General features: G+C 40.7%; 1 protein-coding gene and 1 pseudogene across 1 annotated transcript; both read left to right on the top strand.

The window, feature by feature from the left end:
* Positions 1–1,610: 1,610 nt before the first annotated feature.
* Positions 1,611–16,558, top strand: LOC131534132 (NACHT, LRR and PYD domains-containing protein 1 homolog; annotated as a pseudogene).
* A 1,538-nt stretch (positions 16,559–18,096) lies between these two features.
* On the top strand, positions 18,097–19,980 carry dynlrb2 (dynein light chain roadblock-type 2). The gene is given in 5 exon segments (XM_058767586.1): positions 18,097–18,236; positions 18,358–18,433; positions 19,540–19,674; positions 19,677–19,706; positions 19,778–19,980. Coding segments are annotated over 5 exon segments (288 nt in total). The 5' UTR covers positions 18,097–18,233; the 3' UTR covers positions 19,822–19,980.
* The last annotated feature ends 389 nt before the right edge of the window (positions 19,981–20,369 follow it).

Genomic DNA, 20,369 nt, shown 5'->3' with positions numbered 1-20,369 from the left:
GTCCTTAATCCACCTGAAATTTTTTTAATCCAGTTTTTTTTTTTTTTTTTTCGATCAGGGCCAGATCACACATCGATGGAATCTCACTCATCTGTGCTGGTAATAAGTGACAGGAAATCTCCTATAAAGTGTGTTTGTCAAGACCATGGTAAACTAAGAAAGACTTGGAAGCTCTTTACTTTCAACTATGTTTTTCTGTGCATGTTTACTTCATGTTCATGTAATGCTTAACACTCATTATTTCTCTCTTTATTAAGTGGTCTGATTTGGAAATATCTAGACCCATAGCCCTAGGTAGGCTCATATTCTTTCTATAAAATATGAGATCTCTACTTTGATTGCTGACGAACAGTACAATTTGTTGCTGTGTTTGTGTCTGCATGAAGAAACTCCTAAAATTACTTCATTTTATGAGATCTCTACCAGAATAATAACTGTTTCTACTAAATCAACATCAGATCAAATTGTACTTGTGTCCTTAATCCATCTGACATGAGCTCTAACCAGTTCTTTTCAATCAGGGCCAGACACAACGATGGAACCTCACTCACCTGTACGTGTAATAGGTGACAAGTGTGTTTGTTATAATAAGACCATGGTGCACTAAGAAGGACATGAAAGCTCTTTATTTTCACAAAATATTATGTGCATTTGTTTACTTCATTTCCATGAACTGCTCAAACACTCATTATTTCTCACTTTATTAAGAGGCGAATTTACCCACAGTCTGGGGCTGAGCCATTTCTAGGATACCCCGTACACCAAGGTAGGCTAATATTCTGACTTTATAATGTGAGATCTCTACTTTGATTGCTGATGAACATTGTAATTAGCTGCTGTGTTTGTGTCTGCATGAAGGAGTTTAGTGTTTTAAAAGGACTTTAAATCATGAGATCACTACCAGAATAATAAGCTTTAGGCACTAAACTGTAACTGTTACTGATTCAACATCAGATCAAATTGTACTCGTTTCCTTATTCCAGCTGACATGAACTCTAACTAGTTCTTTTCAATCAGGGCTAGACACAGGGCTAGACACAACGATAACAACGATCAGCCACATAATGTAAGTGATGAGAAATTTTCCATAATGTGTATTTTTATAATGTGTATATTTGTTATAATGAGACAGTGGTGAACTAAAAATGAGATTCTAAAATGACTAAAAATCATTTTCAACTAATGCTGTGTGCATCTGTTTACTTCATGTCCAACTGTTAACACTCATCATTCTCTCGTTATCAAGTGGCCCGTTTACTCAGTGTTTAGGCTTCCTGGTTTTTCTCAAAGACTCCAAAATAGAGACCCAGGTAGGCTCATATTCTGACTGTTCAATATGAGAGCTCTACTTTGATTGGTCTAGAAATAAATCACCAACTGAATACCTTCAAAACACTGTAAGAGTTTAGATCAATCAGGTTATTTAGTAATTCAGTGCAATTAGATTCTGTATCTTCAGCTTGGTTTAAAAGGATTGTCTGTTCTGCTGTCTGTTAAACAAGACTTTTCATCTCAGGGTGACTGTATTATGTGATTATTCTTAATTGAATTTAACATTTTGTATTGTGAGGCTAAAGAATGTTTTATGTCTTCCTTTAGCATGGCAGAAGATGGTATGTGAGTATAAGAAGTCAGTCGACTGGAAGGATAGGCATCAGAATGAGAGGAGTTTCCCTTCTGGTGAAAGAGTATCCCTGGCTGCCCTCTACACTGAACCTGTGATTATTCAGAAAAATAAAAAAGGCGGTTTTCGGAATATCAGTGTGGAGGAGTTGTTTAATAAGTCAAACAGACATCTGTATCATCCTACTGTCATTCTCCAAGGAAATTCTGGTAGTGGAAAATCTATCATAGCGCAAAAGATTATGTTGGACTGGGCATCTGAAAAACATTACCTTAAAGACTTTGATCTGGCTTTCAGTCTGAGGTATGAAGAGGTGAAGTGTATTTCTGAGGAGATGACCTTGATAGAGGTCCTGAGCTGTAATTGTAGTTTAACATCAGATCAGATCTCAAAGATGTTAAAAGACTCAGCACAGAGAGTTCTCTTCATCATTGATGGACTTGATGATCTTGATGAGCTTAGATTCATGTGTGATAAATTTTGCATATCATCCAAATTCCAGAAAGCCCCACCTGAGGTCATTGTTTGTTCCTTGCTTCGTAAACAAATCCTGCCCAGATCTGTCTTGCTCATCACTACTAGAACTGAGGTCCCACAGGGCATGTTCCTTAAAGGACAACAACTCTCTAGGGTTGTAGGTTTCTCTGAGAAGGGGGTGGAGGAGTACTTCCAGAAGTTCTTCCAGAATGAGGAACTCTTCAGGAGAGCCTATGAATGTGTGAGAGCAAATTAAACTCTCATCACAGCTTGCTCCATCCCTGTAATCTGCTGGATCATCTGCACGGTCATGCGAGAGAGGTTCAGTGATGGTGAAGATGTGATGAGTGGACTGGAAACCACCAGCTCTATCTACGTTGACTTTGTGTCCACTCGACTGGAGCATCACTGCCAGGGTTTGAGTCAGTCTGTCCCGAGCCTGCTGAGGAGCCTGGGTCAGCTGGCAGAGAGAGGGATGCTGGAACAACAAGTGCTGTTTGATGAGAAAACTGTTCATAAAACAATGTCAGACCCTGCAGACAATCCATTCCTGTGCGAATTCCTCTTTAAGAGAAGAATCAGCCGGGAGACGATGTTCAGTTTCATGCATCGCAGCTTTCAGGAGTTCTTCACTGCTCTATACTATGTCCTTCTGGATGAAGAAGAGTCGAAGAGGAAAGTGAGCGAGCTGCTTCACACTGTAGAGAGAGGATGGGCTTTGTCCTGTTGGTCTGATAGAGAGACAAATGTAACAATAAGCAATTCAAAGCTGCTGCAGCCTGTGATTCTGTTTCTCTGTGGTCTCTGTAAGGAAGAATGGATCTCCTCATTCTTTGAAAAGCACAACATGGCTGTCTCTGTCAACATAGAAACCCAGCTGAAGGAATGGATCAATCAGTGTTCACAGAGATATCAAAATGAACACATGCTGTTCATTCTCCATTGTCTCTATGAGCTCCATGAGAAGAGCTTTGTTGGGAAAGTTTTGGAGCATTTGGATTCTATAGATCTGTCAAACATTCAGCTGAAAAATGCAGACTGCTGGATGTTGCGGTTTTGTTTTCAGAACTGTGTTAACATTGGCAAACTGAGACTCAATGTAACATCTGACAATCTGAAGATTCTTCAGTCTACACTGTGCAGTTGTGAAGAGTTGTGGTGAGCAACGTTCATGTTTGAGACTTTAGCACTGCTCTTCAATTTATACCTACTGTACTATACTATTATTATATCGGATATCTGAATGTTAATATGTTCTGTTCTCTTTTAAAGGTTGAAGGTGGACCACATTACGGATGATACTGGGGATTTGATCTCAGCTCTTGGTGAAGGAAAGATTGTGAAAGAACTGATGTAATGGATATTTAATTCTGAACTTAATAATATCTATTACTGCTATGGACTCTATGCATGGCACACAGCCAACACATTTCCGTTAAAAATTGTATTTTTAGATCAAGCAAATTATGAGTCTTCTCTTTGAAATGATTGGTCAAATTCTTTAATATTTCAGTGCCATTGTCACTTAATTGGATCATCAGGTCTTAAACTCCCATATTGATCTCTCGTTACCTATTATTTATCAGAAAATAAGAAATTACACATAATGATGGTTATTTTGGGGACAAAAACTATTATAATTTGCTCATACTATTATATGGTTAAATGTAGGATTACTGTGCCAGTGAATCCAACTTCAGTTTCAGACAATTCACCGCACATTTGACATGCAGCCACAGTAACGTTAACTCTCATTTGTCATATGTAATATAATCATTATACATATAAGGAAAAGTCTTGTTAGCTTCTCTTCTCATCTGTAGCTGAATGAAATGACAGCTTTCTGTCTCATACAAAAATAGATATAATTTACAGCCATTTCTAGAAAGTCTTGTTTTCATATAATATCATAAGAAAAAAGACTTTTTTCGCTGCACCAGATTTTACTGACTTGATAGAGACAAAGTGCAGAAGTTACCATGCAAAGAGTCCATTACTTGTACAGTAAAATGATGAATTTATTGTAATTGACAGAATACAGGATCAAAAATCTTCAAAAGCATCTCTCAAAAACAGGATCAAAAGCTTGATTATTACATCAATTAAAGACGAAGATGTCATGTAAGAAACTCTGATAATAAAAAATGACTGCTTAATTTTTGTTACTAACATAAAAGTAAAATCTCTAAATGTTACTATTTTAGGCTCTGTTTCCGGCTTTTAGTTTCCCGCTCAAAAACGAGACCATCATTGTTAATCTCAGAATTAACGCTCACCTGCTCACGCCCAGAGATGTCCACTGTCAACTGGAGAATCTTCCTGCAGAAGCTCCAGAGATTATCCAGGTCTGTAAAAAAGAGAGTGTGAATTGTACAAGTGTGAATTACCTGCATCTTTTTAGCTTCCTCTCTATTAATAGAATCAGAATCAGAAAGAGCTTTATTGCCAGGTATGTTTACACATACAAGGAATTCTGGTGCTCAGTGCTATAGCACTGTTCAAAGATGGCAACAGTTCAAAGAGGAAGTGACCTGGGTGTGAGGGGTCCAGAATGATTTTGCCAGCTCTTTTAGGGTGTACTCACACTAGGAGATCTGAACCGTGCCCGACCCCAAAGCCCAGTTCGTTTGACTAATGTGATCACTCCGTTTAGCCATCCCTGGCTCGCTTGGAAGAGGTGGGCCAGGGCATGGTTCAGTTGGGCTCGGGTGCGGTTCGCATGTAGTGTGAGCGCTAACAGCACCTAAGCGTGGAACTGGAAAAGTGCAGCATGATTACGTGAAAATTTCTGACACCGTGTCTACACTGTGCCACAACAGCTTGAGGATGTCTACACTGGACGCCGAAAACAACTGTCGCAAATCATTTGAACTTGGTGTCAGTATATGTCATAAATAGAAAGAGGCATCAATTTAATCTCGTGGATTTGTTGCGTCATGCCGCTGTACCGACGAAACATGTTACATATCAGATTGTGCTACCATAAATATATTTGCATTGTTTTAAAGGGGTCATCAGATGCTAAATTCACTTTTACACGTTGTTTGAACATAAACGTGTGTTGGCAGTGTGTGTACACATCTACCTTATTATGACATAGACAGGAATGTCTCTGATTAAGCGATTAAAAGCTTTAAGTTTGAAGGTTTTCAGTTTTAACTAGTTTGAAGTTTAAAGTAGTTTTAAATTTTAAAGTTTTGAAGACAGTACCATTAGTCAGAAAAATAGACAGACAGACAGACAGATAGATACCTAGATAGATAGATAGATAAGAAATATTAAATTAGATTACATTCTATGGTGTTGCTATGTGGTTGCTAGGGTACCTGGGTTGGTTGCTAGGGTGTTGCTATACAGTTGCTTGGGTACTTGGGGTGGTTGCTAGGGTGTTGCTATGCGGTTACTAAGGTACTCGGGGTGGTTGCCAGGGTGTTGCTATGCGGTTGCTAAGGTATTTGGGGTGGTTGTTAGGGTGTTACTATGCAGTTGATAGGGAACCTGGGGTGGTTGCTAAGGTGTTGCCATGCGGTTGCTAAGGCACATGGGGTGGTTGCTAGGGTGTTGCTAGGTGGTGGCTAGGCTACCTGGAGTGATTGCTAGGGTGTTGCTATGTGGTTGCTAGGGTACCTGGGTTGGTTGCTAAGGTGTTGCTATGCGGTTGCTAGAGTACCCAGAGTGGTTGCTAGGGTGTTGCTAGGTGGCTGCTTGCCAGTATGAATGATATAAATGAATGAATAAGATACTGGTAGCACAATCTGCATTTTTTGCAGATTTGTGCTACCTATCTGTTTAATGGGAGGTAGCATAATCTGAGTGGGTAGCATTAATTGTCAGAACACTGCATCCAATGTTGAAAACATCAATGATTATAATGGGTTTTAGTATTTTGTCCCTTCACGCTGCACCGCACCACTCGCGTCTGGTGTAGACACGGTGTGAGTGGCAAAAGCGATAAATCTAAGCAATATATTGTGAGAGGGCCGTGTGTCACCGCATCCCTCACGACTTAAAATAATAAACCACAAAGTTAACAGGTGGATTCTGCACGTGGTGGTGGTTGAGGAGAGACCGCCTCATATGATTTTAAAGTGCTTTGGGTGTACAGCAATACACAATAAAGCATTATATAAATGCCTCATTCATTCATTCATTCATTCATAATGATGTAAGCATGCTTCGGCCATGTGAGTGCAGGCCAGTGGAAGAGTGGGGAGGGGAGACAATCGTGCTCGGGGCTCTGTTCAAGGCAACCGAGCCTAGTGTGAGTACACCCTTTCTCACTCTGGATGAGTACAGTTCTTGGAGATTTGGGAGGGTTGTACCAGTGAATCGCTCAGCAGTCTGGACAATCTGCTGCATTCTTCTAAGGTCTGATTTGGTAGCTGAGCTGAACCAGTATGGGGTTAGATCTCTGCCACAATTCTGAGCACGAAATATCATATTTTGCGTGCTCAAAATATGATCTTTCGCACTCAAAATTGTGGCAGAGATCTAACCCCATAAACCAGACCGTTATAGAAGTGCAGAGGACAGATTCAATGACTGCAGAGTAGAACTGTATCAGCAGCTCCTGTGGCAGGTTGAATTTCCTCAGCTGGCGAAGGCCTACTGGGACTTTTTGAAAATTGAGTCTATGTGGAACTCCCACTTTAGGTCCTGAAAGATGGTGGTGCCCAGGAATCTGAATGACTTCACTTTTGTTACAGTGCTGTCCATGATGGTGAGTGGGGGGAGTGCAGGGGGTTTCTCCAGAAATCCACTATCATCTCCACTGTTTTGACCGTGTTCAGCTCCAGGTTGTAGTGATTGCACCAGACAGCCAGCTCTTTAACCTCCTTTATGTAAGCAGCCTCGTGTCCATCCTGGACAAGGCCGATAAGTGTGGTGTCATCTGCAAACTTCAGGAGCTTGGCAGAGGGGTTTTTAGAGGTGCAGTCGGAGAACAGCAGTGGGGAGAGGACACATCCCTGAGGAGCTCCAGTGCTGATTATGCGGGTGTGCTGGATGAGAATTTTCCTAGCTTTACTAGGTGCTGCCTGTTTGTCAGGAAGCTGGTGATTCACTGACAGATGGAGGTGGGCACTGAGAGCTGAGTAAATTTGGATAGGAGGAGGTTTGGGATGATAGTGTTGAAGGCCGAGCTGCAGTCCAAAAACAGGATCCTCATATAAGTCCCTGATTTATCCAGATGCTGCAGGATGAAGTGCAGTCCCATGTTGACTGCATCATCCTCAGAACTGTTTGCTCTGTAAGCAATATGAAGAGGCTCCAGTAAGCATCCAGTGATGTCCTTTAGATAAGCCAGCACCAGTCTTTTAAATGACCTCATGACCACAGATGTTAAAGCCACAGGTCTGTAGTCGTTTAGTCCAGTAATTTTGGGTTTATTTGGGATGGGCATGATGGTGGAGCGTTTGAAGCAGGAAGGGACCTCGCACAGCCTCAGTGATCTGTTGAAGATCTGTGAAAAGATGTGGGCCAGCTGGTCAGCACAGAGAGAAGGTCAGAATGGTTGTGAGATAGGGTTTTTCAAACCTGCAATAAAAGTCATTCAAATCTTCTTGCCATATTATACAGTATGTCATTATAATACTAAATATTATTATGTGAACACTATATGCTATAATATTTACACAGGAGTGCAAATAACATATGCCTTTTTTATAGCCCTCAAGTTTTATCAGCAGATGGGTCTTTCCTTCTGGATGTCCTGCACTCTGTGTCTGGTTTAAAGAAAGTTCATTTGCAGATAGACAAATTTACCATCAGATGGATTCCCACAATCTTCTCGCTTCTCCAGGGCTTTCCCAGTCTGAACGTACTCGGGTAAGAAAAAGATCTGATCTTTTAAGCATGTATTATATGGATTTGTATATTCTTGTGAATATTAAAATTATTGTTAACTTGTTTTCAGAAACATATGTAGCTAAATGTGTTTTTCCATGCCAGGATAAATTCCACAGCTTCATTTATTCCATTTGATATAAAACAGTATCTGGGGGAATCACTGACACAAACAGGTTGGACCCTGACTGTGTAAGTAAGCATAAAATGCATTAAATGCAGAGCACAAATTCCGAGTATGGATCACCATACTTGGCCACACATCACTTCACTCACCCACTCACTAAAATATATAATAAAATATATTAATAAAATTGATGTCTTGGTAAATAAATTTTCACAGTAATAAATGGTCAATGTTTTCTCCTCTAGCTTGATGAAGTCAGTGTTGATTGAGCGAGACAGGAAAAGTTTCACAGAGGAGGAGTTGAAGACAAATATTGAGAGCAAAAGTAAGCAAATAAAATCTATTTTCTGTGGAATGGCTTGCAAAAAACAGATATCAGTCAAATCTTGAATCTGTGACAGCCCTAGACTCTGTAAACTGAAAAGAAAGCTGTGGCCACAGTCAGATGCTTTGTTTAGCCAATCAGAAGACTTTGAGGCACTTTATGCCCGTCAGTCATTTTGTAGAGAGTGTAATTTTGTTGGTTTGTTGTGAGAGAACACTGTTTTACTACCATTTCTATTGACAACTATACCTATACAAAGTCAAAAATGTGTAAAGCTGAGTTCCTCTTCAGGAACTCGAGCTGCGTCCGAAGATGCTAGGGGAACGCCCTCAGCGTAACCGGCTCTGAATACAAATGAAATCTGTCCAATGGATGGGCGAGACGTCACGAGCGAGGTGACGTAATGACCAGCTGGTATAAAAGCACGTGCGGTGCAAACCAGCATTCTCATCTCAAGGTCAGCTTTCTGTCATTCAGCTAGCGCTCTGTGTGTTGTCAGTTTTATTTGGTGTTGTATGTCTTGTTATCAGTATGTCTAAAAGCCAGTTCAAGGCTAGACATAAGGGCGATGAGAGAAAATCACAGTACAAGCTATGTGTTCCTCCCTGCGAACGTTATTTGTGCGCAGGTGATACACACAGCTTGTGAGTGGTTTGCTTGGGAGCGAGACATGCAGAGGCGGCTCTCGAGGGGGCTGAGTGTCCGCACTGCGAGAGCCTCCCTCTGCGTGTACTTCGCTCCCGAAAGGCCCTCTTTTCCAAGGAGGGTTCTTTCGTCAGCGTTCCCCGCGGTGCTGGCCCCACTTCCGCCGAGACGGAGCGGCGGCAGCACTCGGGGGGTTCGCAGTGGGATCTGGCGCAGGGATCGGAGACGAGCGAGTCTCTATCTCCGCCCTCACCCGTCAGATCCCATGACCGCTCCCCGAGATTGGAAGCCCGCCAGACGGATACTTCCCCCTCGGGCAGCGGCATCGGCGCTTCTCTTGTCTTCCTCCGAGGAGGTTGACACGGGAAACGTCGGAGACATTGCGCCCTCTCTTTCGCCCCAGTATGAGGAGTTTGTGGAGGTGGTCACTCGGGCCGTGGCCAAATTAAATCTTGTCTGGCCGCCCGAGTGTCATGTCGAACTGCAGAAAGGCAAGTTGGATGAGCGCTTTCTGCAGTTTAAGACTCCATCTCCACAACGGAGCCTGCCTTTTTTCCCCGACCGTAATGTGATGGGGACGAGTGAGTGCGGTTACAGAGCGATGCCGCGTGTTGAACAGACGCTTGCGAGCTATCTGTCCTCTAGCGCGGCATCGTCTCTGAAGGCTCCGACACTGCCCACCAAAGCCGTTGCGCACTTCGTCGACGCTGGTGGGCAAGGGGTACGTGGCAGCAGGTCAGGCTGGTTCATGTCTGCACACTATGGCGGTGTTGCAGGCATACCAGGCTGACCTGTTTAAAGAGTTAGATGAGGGCGAGGGATTTAATGCGGAGGATATTACCGAACTCCGAAAAACTGCTGATTTGTCTCTTCGTGCCACCAAGGAGACCGCCCGTGCCATCTTTGGTGGCAGCGGAGAGGCATCTCTGGTTGACCCTGTCGGATAATTAAGACCGTGACAGGGTCTTCCTCCTGGACGCCCCGCTGGCGCCGTCTGGCCTTTTTGGTGACGCTGTTGACACGGTCGTCTACAGGCACCGAGAGGCCAGTAGGCAGGCGGCGGCGTTCCAGCGGTTTCTCCCTCGCCGCTCTCTAGCTCAAGGGGCTTCTGGGCGAGCAGCCCCTGCCACGTGCTGGCTCCTCGTACATGGAGGCTCTCAGAAAGAGAGCGTCACCGCCCGTGCTCCCCCAAGAAAACATAGGGGCCAGGGCGGTAAAAGGGCTCTCGGTCAAAGACCTCGCAGCCTAAACCGGATCTGCGGACCGTTCTTCAGGCGAAGAGGTCTTTGGCCAAGAAGCCCTGAGGCCAGTGGCCTAGGGCTTATGAGTACTCAGTACGCAGTACTCGGTGCTCGCCTCGCCCCGGTACCAGCTAGTTCGGTCGTTCCCTGCCGGGGTGCTGTTCCAGGGCGCCGAACTAGCTGCTCAGATTACACCAGAGGCCAGTCTCGAGAGACTGGTTCCCTTAGTAGACTATTTCGCAGCGTGGAAACTACTGCCAAATGTGTCTCAGTGGGTCCTGCGTACTGTAGAAAGAGGCTACAGAATCCAGTTCAGTTCAGTTCTCCTCCGCCTCGATTCAACGGGGTGAATTCCACTCTGGATCCCGAGCAGGCTCTGGTAATGGAAAGAGAAGTAAATACTCTCTTAAGGAAGGAGGCCATCGAGGTGGTCCCTCCTCAAGAAAGAGAGTCCGGGTTCTACAGCCGGTACTTCATAGTTCCCAAGAAGGATGGAGGATTGCGTCCCATCTTAGATCTGCGTCAATTGAACCGCTCAGTCAGCAGACTGAAGTTCAAAATGCTCACACTCGTGTCGGTGTCACAAATCAGGTCCGAGGACTGGTTTGTCACGATCGATCTAAAGGACGCATGTCTCCATGTCTCCATCCTTCCTACTCACAGGAGGTTCCTGAGGTTTGCTTTCGGGGGCAAAGCTTACCAGTATCGGGTTCTTCCCTTCGGCCTAGCACTCTCACCCCGCACTTTTACTAAGTGTGTGGACGCCGCGTTAGCTCCGCTGCGGCTACGAGGCATCCGCATACTCAATTATATCGACGATTGGTTGATTCCCGCTCGTTCAGAGCGAAGGGCGTCTCGACATCGAGATGTTGTTCTCGCTCATATGAAAGTGTTGGGGTTAAGACTGAACGCCAAGAAGAGTGTGCTTTCTCCATTACAGAGAACCACTTATCTTGGTGTGGTGTGGGATTCAACCATGATGCAGGCACGTATGTCCCCTGCTCAGATCGAGTCGATCCTCACGGAAGTCAGGGGAGTGAAGGAAGGCCAGTCACTCACTGTGAAGCAGTTTCAGAGACTGCTAGGTCTGATGGCAGCTGCGTCCAACGTGATACCTCTTGGCCTGCTGTACATGAGACCCCTACAATGGTGGCTCAAGACCAAGGGGTTTTCCCCGAGGGGAAACCCGCTTCGCATGATCAAGGTCACGCGGCAGTGCCTATGTGCCTTAGTCATGTGGAGACCACCTTGGTTCTTGTCACAGGGCCCGGTGCTGGGATCTCCATGTCGCCGCGTAACGCTAGCGACGGACGTGTCCATCACCGGTTGGAGAGCGGTCATGAATGGCCACCCTGCCCGTGGTCTGTGGAGCAGGCATCTTCTCGCCTGGCACATCAACTCTTCAATTCATGGTGCAGAGATCGCCAGCTCGACCCAGTTAACTGCCCGGTTGGTACAGTGCTGGAGTTCCTGCAGGCTCGACTCTCTGCAGGGTTAACCCACTCCACTACCACGCCTCTTTTGGTGGACACGTCCACAGAGCTGCCCTGTGGAGAAGGGCGGACCAGTTGCTTGTTTGCTATGGTCCCCCTAAAAGAGGTCTCCCTGCTTCCAAGCAGACCCTCAGTTGGTGGATAGTGAATGCTATTAACATTGCCTACGAGTCCTCTGATCTCCCCTCGCCGATGAGAGTCAGGGCTCATTCCACTAGGAGTGTGGCGGCCTCCAAGGCCTTCCTTGCAGGTGTCCCAATTCAGGACATCTGTAACGCTGCGGGATGGTCTACGCCCCTGACCTTTGTCAGGTTTTATGGCCTGGACATGCGGGCCACTCCAGGCTCTTCCGTCCTCTCGCCCTAGTTGTGCTCCACAGGGATACACACTGGGCAGGGATTGGGAAGTCTGGCAGCGTGGATATCTTGTTCCCCTAGCGTCTTCGGACGCAGCTCGAGTTCCTGAAGAGGTAACCCCAGTTCCTCGAGGGAACGAGACGCTGCGTCCCGATGCCACACTTCTGGCATCCCTGTCAGCGCTTGCTTCGTTCCAGACGCTGATGCCGGTTTGCACTGCACGTGCTTTTATACCAGCTGGTCATTACGTCACCTCGCCTGTGACGTCTCGCCCATCCATTGGACAGATTTCATTTGTATTCAGAGCCGGTTACGCTGAGGGTGTTCCCCTAGCGTCTTCGGACACAGCGTCTCGTTCCCTCGAGGAACTGGGATTACATACGTAACCTAAGACGTTTGCTGTTCAGTTTTATTTGATATTTTAATTAATTTTTTTGATATTGGCTTGGTTGTTAGCCAGTAACAAATAGCTTAATGCAATATACAATAGCTTAATAACAAACTCAGATGTATAATGATTTGTGTCTTACTCTCGATTAGGAGCTGAATCAACGTCAGGACAATCAGTGAGTTGCAACTCTAATGTATTTTTTCTGTCATCACGTTCAGAATAAGAGGATCATTCTTTTCTTTACTTCAGTGCTCAGGTGATGCAGAAGTGTTCACACCTGAATTTGTTCAGCAAGATGATGAGGACAAACACAAGACTACATACAGGTATGAAACACTTATGTTTTTTGTAAGAAAGTAAGGTGTTAAATTTCCAAGCTTAAATGTTCAAATGAATTAAAATATGTCTATTATCATAACAGCATTAGTGCTATCACATCCTCACATACAATGGCTGTATTATTATCTTTCCAATAAATATTTATTTTATCCAGCATTTGTTAACCTTTGCATACATTCATGTCTGTTTGTTCCATGTGATTGTTTTGCCTTTGTACCTTTTTTTAAAAAAATCTTTTGATTCAGTACTCTAAACTTTTTGCCTGGGAAATTGATGTTGTTTGGATTTGTTTGCATGAATTTTTCCCAAATTCTAATTCAAACACACTGGGGTTTTTTTTCTTTTCTTTTTGCATTATCTACAGTATTATCATATAATAAATAAATATGCAGGCCATTATTGATTTGATAACATGAAAATATCCTGTCTTTCAGGTTTGTGTGTCCACATGCTGGTCAGTTTCGTTGCAGTCTGACCAGTCTTGTGTTTGTGATGGAGGGTGAAGGAGAGGTGCTGTATAGAGTTGTCTCATGGGATCCTCGTCTCTTAGTTGGTTTTGAATGGATGAAGCCTGCAGGACCCTTGTACAACATTGACTGTTTTAACGGTTCGATCTCAGGACTGCACCTTCCTCACTGTGAAATTTTCTCTGGTAGGTTTATTTCTACATCTACAATATGATGGATGCATATAATAATAATTCTCAAAGTTTTTGGGGGCTGTCAATAGGAAAACTCGTTGAACATCAGTATAATATTAAAGAATAAGCTATGATTCTGTGTGTTTTGCAGAGGAAAATAAAGACAGTTTGGCTGTAGCACATTTCACTGGCGGTAATGTAGAAGTGATGAAGCCTCTCCAAGTGAATGAAACTCATGTGATGATTGACATCAGAGATCTCTCCCTATTTGGGCTCTTAAGAAGGATGATCTTTACTCCTTCCCCCGTCGCTGCCCAAGTGCTTCTCTTTCTACGACCAATAACTGCGAGACAGAGAGAAAACATACTGGATGTCCATTTGCTCCCGTCGAATGTTCCACTGTCAGAGGTGTCAGTATTTTTTTTCTGTGAAAATGTTTCTTGTATTAACACACTCTGATCCATATCAAATGGCCACAGTTTCTCTATTGAGAGACAAACATTACAAAACTGCTTTGGAACATATAGAAGATACATAAACGACTGCATTGTTAACATATGGGTTATTGCTTTTTTTATTAGACACTGTAAAAGGGAAATCCCACTACTATTTAGCCTTGTACCTATTTGAGGATGTTTTTATTTTGTTTTTTTACCATTTTACCTCTGTTGCCTCTGGCTTTCATATCTAAAATTTGACAGACTTTTTTCTCCCTTAAGGTCAAGGACCAGCACACAGAGAATACACACATTAAAACCAGTTCAAAGTGCTCTCTCACCCTGGGATCAGAATATAGTCTGTGTTGTGAACCAGAGGAATCTACAGTGCAGCCTGAGGTAACATCATATATGTTGCAAAAAAATGCCGACAATATATTCACAGTTAGATTTGTAATTAATGTGACTGAAGAGTAGATGCTTTCCCTGAGATATATTCTTGATTTCTAGTTGTTTATAGCATATTTTGCACCATGAGTAATTTGTGTAATAGATTAACATCTGAGATTTTAGTTACGTAGTCTCTCACCTTCATTTTGCTTTTTCAGACCGAGAGGTTTGAAAGTATTTTTGGTCCAAACTATCATCCCACATTTGAAGTGTTTGTAAATGTTGACACCGAGGAGGTGAGACTGAGTCTTTTAGATAAAACTGAAGGAAAGGAAGTATGGGTTCCACGACGAATCCTTCTCACAGGTAATGAATGAATTACAGATGTTGCTAGCATTGTAACTTTTTAATGCATTGTAACACTCGTTACAAAGATTGAATCTTTAACAATCTACACTGTAAAAAAATATATATTTTTAAGACTGTTGGGGTCTTTCTACTTTAAAAGTTTCATGTATAATACTTAAGTTTTACTGTTATTGTATATATAAATTAAAGTTGTAGATTTTTCATTGATCAAATGTCTACTTATAAATAACATCAGGTAAAGATGCAGACCCTCCTGCTCACAAAAGACTCACAGGTATGAATTCAAAGATATACAGTATTTCAATTATTTGTTTATTCTTTCTACACTGTAAAAAGTGATAAGTTGACTTAACTTAAAAAAATTGAGGAAACCCGTTGCCTTAACATTTTTAAGTGTATGATAATTAAAAAAATAAGTTAATTGAATAGTCAAGTTCACTTAACTTTTTCTTTTAATTATTATGTACTTAATAATTTTAAGGCAATGGGTTTCCTCAATTTTTCTCAAAAGTTTAGTCAACTCTCACTTTTTACAGTGTATCAAACAAAATCCCTTCTGGAATATAACTTAATTTTTTTTTTTTTTTTTTAATTATTATTTTTTTTTAATCAGAAAGTGGATTTGTGAAAAAACACAGGGATGAACTCATTCAGAGAGTTTCATCAGTGATGACTATTGCTGATGGTTTGAGGACCAAAGACATGATTCCATGTGAAATGTACAGTAAAGTTCATGATGCAGAACCACGACAGGAGAAAATGAGACTCTTGTTGGATGTTCTTGACTCTGGAGGAGCTGCTGTAAAAGCAGAATTCTACAGACTGCTGAAGAAGGAGGAACGTTGTCTAGTAGATGAACTGGAGTCTGGACCCAGTGGACCACAGTAATGCTGAGAAGAGAGGAACGTCAGTCAGTTTGAGACATATAATGGCACCAAGTGTTTCTTTATACATAAATAGACACCCAGATGCTTATTTTCATAATTTAGTACAAGATTTACAAATTATTTGGCTGGTTTGAACTCCAAAAGTAAAACCTTATGGGCATAATAACTGTGAAATACAGAATCTAAAATATTTCTTCATTTAAGTTTGAGTTGAATCCCTGTATTTGGTCACTTCATGTACAGTAATAGCCTATGCTTATGGTTTTCTTTGTGTAAGTCCTTATTAGACTGTCAGTCCACATCCCACTGTCCACACTGTTGCTGCGTCCCAATTCAAAGGCTGTGTCCTTTTTTATTGACCATAACAAAATATACATCAGTGTACAAAAAATTACATAAAAACATAACAGAGTGTACAAACCATTGATTCATTAATTATATTTGAGATTTGCAAGTCTTCTTTGCTTTTTTATTAACAATATTCTTCAAACTGGCGCAGTGGTAAGTTTTGGGGAGGTTAGTTACTTTGGAAACATAATGGGTTAAAGATTATAAGTTACTCTATAAGTACTGTAATTATTTCAATGCTTTATTAAAGTATAATGTTATTTTTGATTACCTTTCTAAATTTCTAATGAATGTTTTCAACTGTTGATCATTTTAAAACATTTATACCAGGCAGGGTTAACAGGGTATAGTAACACACAACACTGTTTTCTGTCAGACTTTCAAAATCCTTCATCACTTGAATTAAGATTGCATTAAACCCTATTTGTACAAAGCGACAGATAAAAACCTGAGAGCCACCCTCGACCAGGTACAAGCTCACAGTAGAGCAGGATTGGTCAGAATATTTTTTACAAATCACTAAATTGATTATAATGAATTACCTGTTTGTCTGAACAATTGTTAATGTTTACTTTGGCAATTACAATAAAGCTGAAATAATATAAAATGGAAATATTACATGAAAAAATTAAAAGAATGGTTAACCCTAAAATGATTTAGCGGTACTTGATTATGGGTCCTCTGCAGTGAATGGGTGCCGTCAGAATGAGAGTCCAAACTGCTGATAAAAACATCACAATAATCCACAACCATTCCAGTCCATCAATTAACATCTTGGTGAAGTGAAAACCGGCATGTTTGTAAGAAACAAATGCATCAAGACTTTAAACGGTTCTGCAGTTAAAAAGTTGTCTCGTCTGAATCGGTTTATGAGTGAAAACCGTCCTAAGCAAATATGTGGATGGATTTTATTATGAGAGGACAACAGAGGATGGACTTTTTCACTGGAGGAAGTGTTATTAAGGATTATGAGCAGAAGCGATGGTTGTGGATTATTGTGGACATGTTTTTATCAGCTGTTTGGACTCTTATTCTGACGGCACCCATTCACTGCAGAGGATTCTAATTCATATGGACTGACACAAAAGGTGACTTCTGTGGTTACAGTAGATTCACTTACGTTTCACATACAGATCTCGGCTCGACATGCCCACGATCTCCATCTTCCGCAGGTCTTCTCTCATACCAAATTCTGCAAGAAGAGAAAAACCCATGACAGACTGCACCAGTCTACAGAAAACAATCAACCTGGATCAAAAACATGTCTCTTTAGTATCTTTCAGTTCAGAATACAATTGAATGCTAACAGTTTCTGTTCAATCCTTTAAGCTGATGATCAACACAACATGCAAGTTTTCGGTGTTATTGTATTCTACTTGATTCTATTGCTGCAGTGGTGCTGAAGCCTGTTAAACAGATGGTGGTGTAATGACTGTTAGACCTGAGATAAGACAAACGACACCTCGTGGGGTCACTTAAATGTCATTAACACATCTGAGAACATGTTATCAGGTGTTTTATCGGTTGTTTCCCACCAAGGTTTCTCGACTTGTATTGTTTCTTCCACACCATGGCCAGCAACAACAACATCAAAAAAAAAAAGCGAATATTTTTAAGTGATATTGTTTTCTAAATACCGCACGATAGCGACATCTTGCTGTCAAATACTGTAAACATTTGGTGGAAAATAAAGACTAGGGAAATTATTGTTATATTACCGGAATATATTTTACATTTAATCATTTAGCAGACGCTTTTATCCAAGCGACTTACAAATTGAAGCAATCAAAATCAACAAAAGAGCAAAGTTAACGTTAAATTAAAATTTAAAACATTTTTTTCACTAAAATACCTGATTCTGATTCATCTACTGTAAGTTATAAACGTAAACATGAGTATAAACACAAAAGCAGGTTTTAACAGTGTGATATTTAAACTGTTATATTCATTGCCTTTGTGTCTTATTCGTTCAAAATAAAATAATAAATTGATAACAGATAAGATTGACGAAATGTGAAGTTAATTTATTTTTCTTTTGTTTTGTCAATTAATATTTGTTTAGTATTATTTAACCACAAACGGCTGTGATTTGTCTATCGTCGTCAGCGCTGAGAAAAGTGACACTAATATAAACACAAGTTTTAGTGGCCTGTTTATTTGCTGTTCTTCGAGTGAGTCAGTAATTAACATAAAGATAAAATAGAGAGTTTTCGACGACAAAACAGTTCAGTGTTTTTATTTACTTCCGTTTCCATAGCAACGAGGAACCAACGGAAGCAGCAGCACCTGAGCTGGGCGACATGGTAAACTTTTTATCCGCGTTTTGCGCTCAAATTACATCTATATTTTAAAATCACGTAATTTATATATTAATATATATATATATATTAATCTCTTCTGTTCTGTTCATGCTATTTTGTCCAGGCTGAAGTAGAAGACACTTTAAAGAGAATTCAGGGCATTAATGGTGTTATTGGCACAATCGTCGTTAACGCAGAAGGTAAACTGAACTAACGTTAACGTTATTTACAATGTTTATACTGTAGTAATATTAATTATAATGTAATATGATATTTCCCAAAACGTTACATTGGATAAGCTAATAATATAATATTTTCTGCGACTCTAGGAATAAACTGGTGTGGATAATATAATATAATATAATATAATATAATAGTCAGACTATGTTACAGTAATATAATATAATATATATAGTATTTTGCATTGCTCCACATAGTAATAAACAAGTATGGATAATATAATATAATAGTCAAGACTATACATGTTACAATAATATAATATAATATAAAATAATGTGTGACCCTGGACCACAAAACCAGTCATTAAGGGTCAGTCATATCTGAATAAATAACCTTTCCATTGATGTATGGTTTGTTAGGATCGGACAATATTTGGCTAAGATATAACTATTTGAAATCTGGAATCTGAGGGTGCAAAAAAATATAAATATTGAGAAAATTGCCTTTAAAGTTGTCCAAATTAAGTCCTTAGCAATGCATATGACAAATCAAAAATTAAGTTTTGATATATTTACAGTAGGAAATTTACAAAATATCTTTATGGAACATGATCTTTACGATTTTTGGCATAAAAAAATCGATAATTTTGACCCATACAATGTATTTTTGGATATTGCTACAAATATACCCCAGCGACTTAAGACTGGTTTTGTGGTCCAGGGTCACATATTATAAAATAATAATATAATATTTAACATAGCTCTACATAGGAATGAACTAGTATGGATGAAGGGGATTAGAATAGAGTAGAATAGAATAGAATACAGTTACTATAAAAAATATTTAAATAATTATAAAAAATTGTTTTCATATAAGTGTCTGGCTTATGCACATATACACTGTAAAAAGTGATAAGTTGACTTAACTTAAAAAAATTGAGGAAACCCGTTGCCTTAAAATTATTAAGTAAATAATAATAAAAAAAAAAAAAGTTAAGTGAATTCACTTAACTTATTATTTTAAATGATTATTTACTTAATAATTTTAAGGCAACAGATTTCCTCAATTTTTTAAGTCAACTTATCACTTTTTACAGTGTATCTGTTTTTTTCTGCTGTATTTTTAGGCATTCCCATCAAAACCACTCTAGACAACTCGACGACGGTGCAGTACGCCGGACTGCTGCATCAGCTGACTACGAAAGCCCGGAGTACAGTCAGAGACATCGACCCCCAGAACGACCTGACGTTCCTGCGCATCAGGCCAAGAAACACGAGATCATGGTGTCGACAGGTGGGTCCTGTCTCGCTTATCAGCCTGTTAAACGCTTATACAGCTCTCACCTTTCCCCCGTTTTCCCCCAGATAAAGAATACCTGTTGATCGTCATCCAGAACCCAACTGAATAGTGTCACGATGCCGTGTTTCACATAGACATACTAAATCAGATTCTTTCAAATATTTATTTGTTTGTATACGGTCCTAAACAAGTAGATTCTAATCTGAATTCATTTGATTGTTCAGTGTGATTGAGTGCATGTAAATCATCAATAAATAAGTGAACTGTTTCTTTATTGTGGAGTCTTTAAGGTTTTTTTAAGGTTATTTTTATGCTTTCCTATCACTGAATTTATTATATTCAAGTCTAATTCCTATAATCTCCACAAGGTGGCAGGAGACCAAGCAGATGCTTTGTATTGCTGCTCATTTGCTTTGTGAAAAATTGCTGGTTTAATGGGTTGTGACAGCGGCGGTCTGGTTTATTGTGTTCTTACTGTAGTATGAAGATAACTGGGTTTGTATGAACGTCTTCTTCACACTAACCACGCTAAAAACATAAAGCACATTTAGCAGAAATATATGCAGGATAAATACGGTTATTAAATGTTCTTGGTGCAGTGGATTTGCTGGTTTGGCTGGTTGATATGTCACTTAGAGCTTTGTTTGAGCTCCATTT

Source organism: Onychostoma macrolepis, chromosome 25, assembly GCF_012432095.1.
Source record: "Onychostoma macrolepis isolate SWU-2019 chromosome 25, ASM1243209v1, whole genome shotgun sequence".
Taxonomy (NCBI): Eukaryota; Metazoa; Chordata; class Actinopteri; order Cypriniformes; family Cyprinidae; genus Onychostoma; species Onychostoma macrolepis.
The sequence above is the reverse complement of the archived record's forward strand: the minus strand, read 5'-3'. Positions and strand labels throughout refer to the sequence as shown.